A 1,619-nucleotide genomic window follows, 5' to 3' on the forward strand; every position below is an offset into this window, starting at 1 on the left:
GGGGGGTATTCAAGCTGGAAAAGGAAGAAGACTAAGTGTGCGAAAGAAACCCAATATTCCTCGGAGCAGTTGTTCCGCCCCGAGCCACCGCAGACACCTGGTCGAGCGGGTAGTGCACACTCCACGCTGACCCCTGTAGTGTCCCGGGGCACCGCTAGAGCGCAGCAGTGTCTGGACTCTCGCTCGCCCCCCCCCCCCATCCCTTACCCTACACAGCACACTTCTCCTCCCCCTCCCCCGTCTCTTCCCCATGTTATATCCCCCATGTATCCCTTCCCTCCCCATCCCTCTCTACGTCACTCCCCCCCTCCCTTTCTCTCCCGCTCCTCCCACCCACCATCTCTGGTGCTCTACGGTACCGCTCTTCTTTCGCAGCGGTGAAGCTACTTTTCCTCAGACCTCTTATTTTCCATTTTTCTTTCACACATGCGTTTTACGTAATTAAACCTCTTGTTACTAAAGAAAAGTTTTAAAACCTTAAAATCAAATCGGCCTTACGAAGGAGAACCGAGGACCCTTTTTGAAATCCCGAGATCCTATCCGCAGGAGAGGTCCGGAGACCCGTATCCAAAAGGGGGCGGAGTCACAGCCGATGGTCGGGTAGCGCCTGGCCGCCTCGCCACCAGCCAGTGTAGCTGCGTGCTGGAGCCGCCAACCCATAGTGTCAGTACTTGTTGAAAGCGCGCGGTGAGAGGACGCACTGGGCGCTCGCTCTTAGAGACTTGACAGCCTCTTCTTCGCCGTCGCAGCTTCTGGAGCATTAATACATGAACTTTAGTCGTCTATTTTTCGTCTCCGTGTGCGCTCTGGACTAGCAGTGGTGTCTTATTGTGTGCCGATGGTGAAGGTGTGATATACTGAACAGACCTATTACGGTGCACCTCTCCTTGTGTGCAAGTGTCCATATCTCAGTGACATATTAGATTAAAAAGAGAAGAAGCCCCTCGAAGTAAAAGAGGCAAAGGATTCGATGTGTGTGCACCAACTCCCGATCGGAAAATGACATCATCGCAGCCTGTGAAGATGAGGAGCATGACTTCCAGAATGAAGTTGGTGCTGGTGACAATGATGGTGATGTATGTGCAAGAGGCAGTGGCCTTTCCCGGCGACTTGCGACTCGTGAACAACGGCTACGATGGGCTCACCGTGGCCATCAGCGAAAACGTCCCCCACGACCACTGCAACCACGTCATTCACGGCTTGAAGGTAAGCATTTCTAACACTTCGCACGAAGAGATGTTTTCCATTTTGTTTTTAGTTGATCTCATTGAAAGCTCTGTTCTATTGTGGTTGGACTAACTAAGCCTTTATTAGGTGCTTTTAAATTTGCGAATCGTACTGATGCTTTAGAAAGAGAATTCGGAATGATCGCCGTCTGAATGGTACTAAGAGGAGATGCACATTCTGCGAATCTTGTTGCTCTAACCGGGTTGTACTTCGTAAATCAGCTGTGTTTCTGAGAAATTTTAATGGAACGGAATGTTTAGCTACTAATCAAATTTCAAAGTACAGAAAGTCTCGAATATCAGAAACAAATTCGAGATTCGTTCATTTTTGAAGGCAGCGCTTTCAGCAATCCCTTTCCACAAAGTGTATAGAACGACAAGCTTTCTTTCACA

At 49.6% G+C, this 1,619-nt stretch overlaps 1 protein-coding gene across 1 annotated transcript in view; it reads left to right on the forward strand.

The window, feature by feature from the left end:
- Positions 1-630: 630 nt before the first annotated feature.
- Positions 631-1,619, forward strand: part of LOC119572314 (calcium-activated chloride channel regulator 1-like) — a 19,100-nt gene continuing 18,111 nt past the window's right edge. The window contains exon 1 of the mRNA XM_037919353.1: positions 631-1,206. Within this exon, the coding sequence (XP_037775281.1) occupies positions 1,000-1,206 (207 nt within the window). The 5' untranslated portion in view covers positions 631-999. The remainder of the gene's footprint in view (positions 1,207-1,619) is intronic.

The sequence above is a fragment of the Penaeus monodon genome, chromosome 1, assembly GCF_015228065.2.
Source record: "Penaeus monodon isolate SGIC_2016 chromosome 1, NSTDA_Pmon_1, whole genome shotgun sequence".
NCBI lineage: Eukaryota > Metazoa > Arthropoda > Malacostraca > Decapoda > Penaeidae > Penaeus > Penaeus monodon.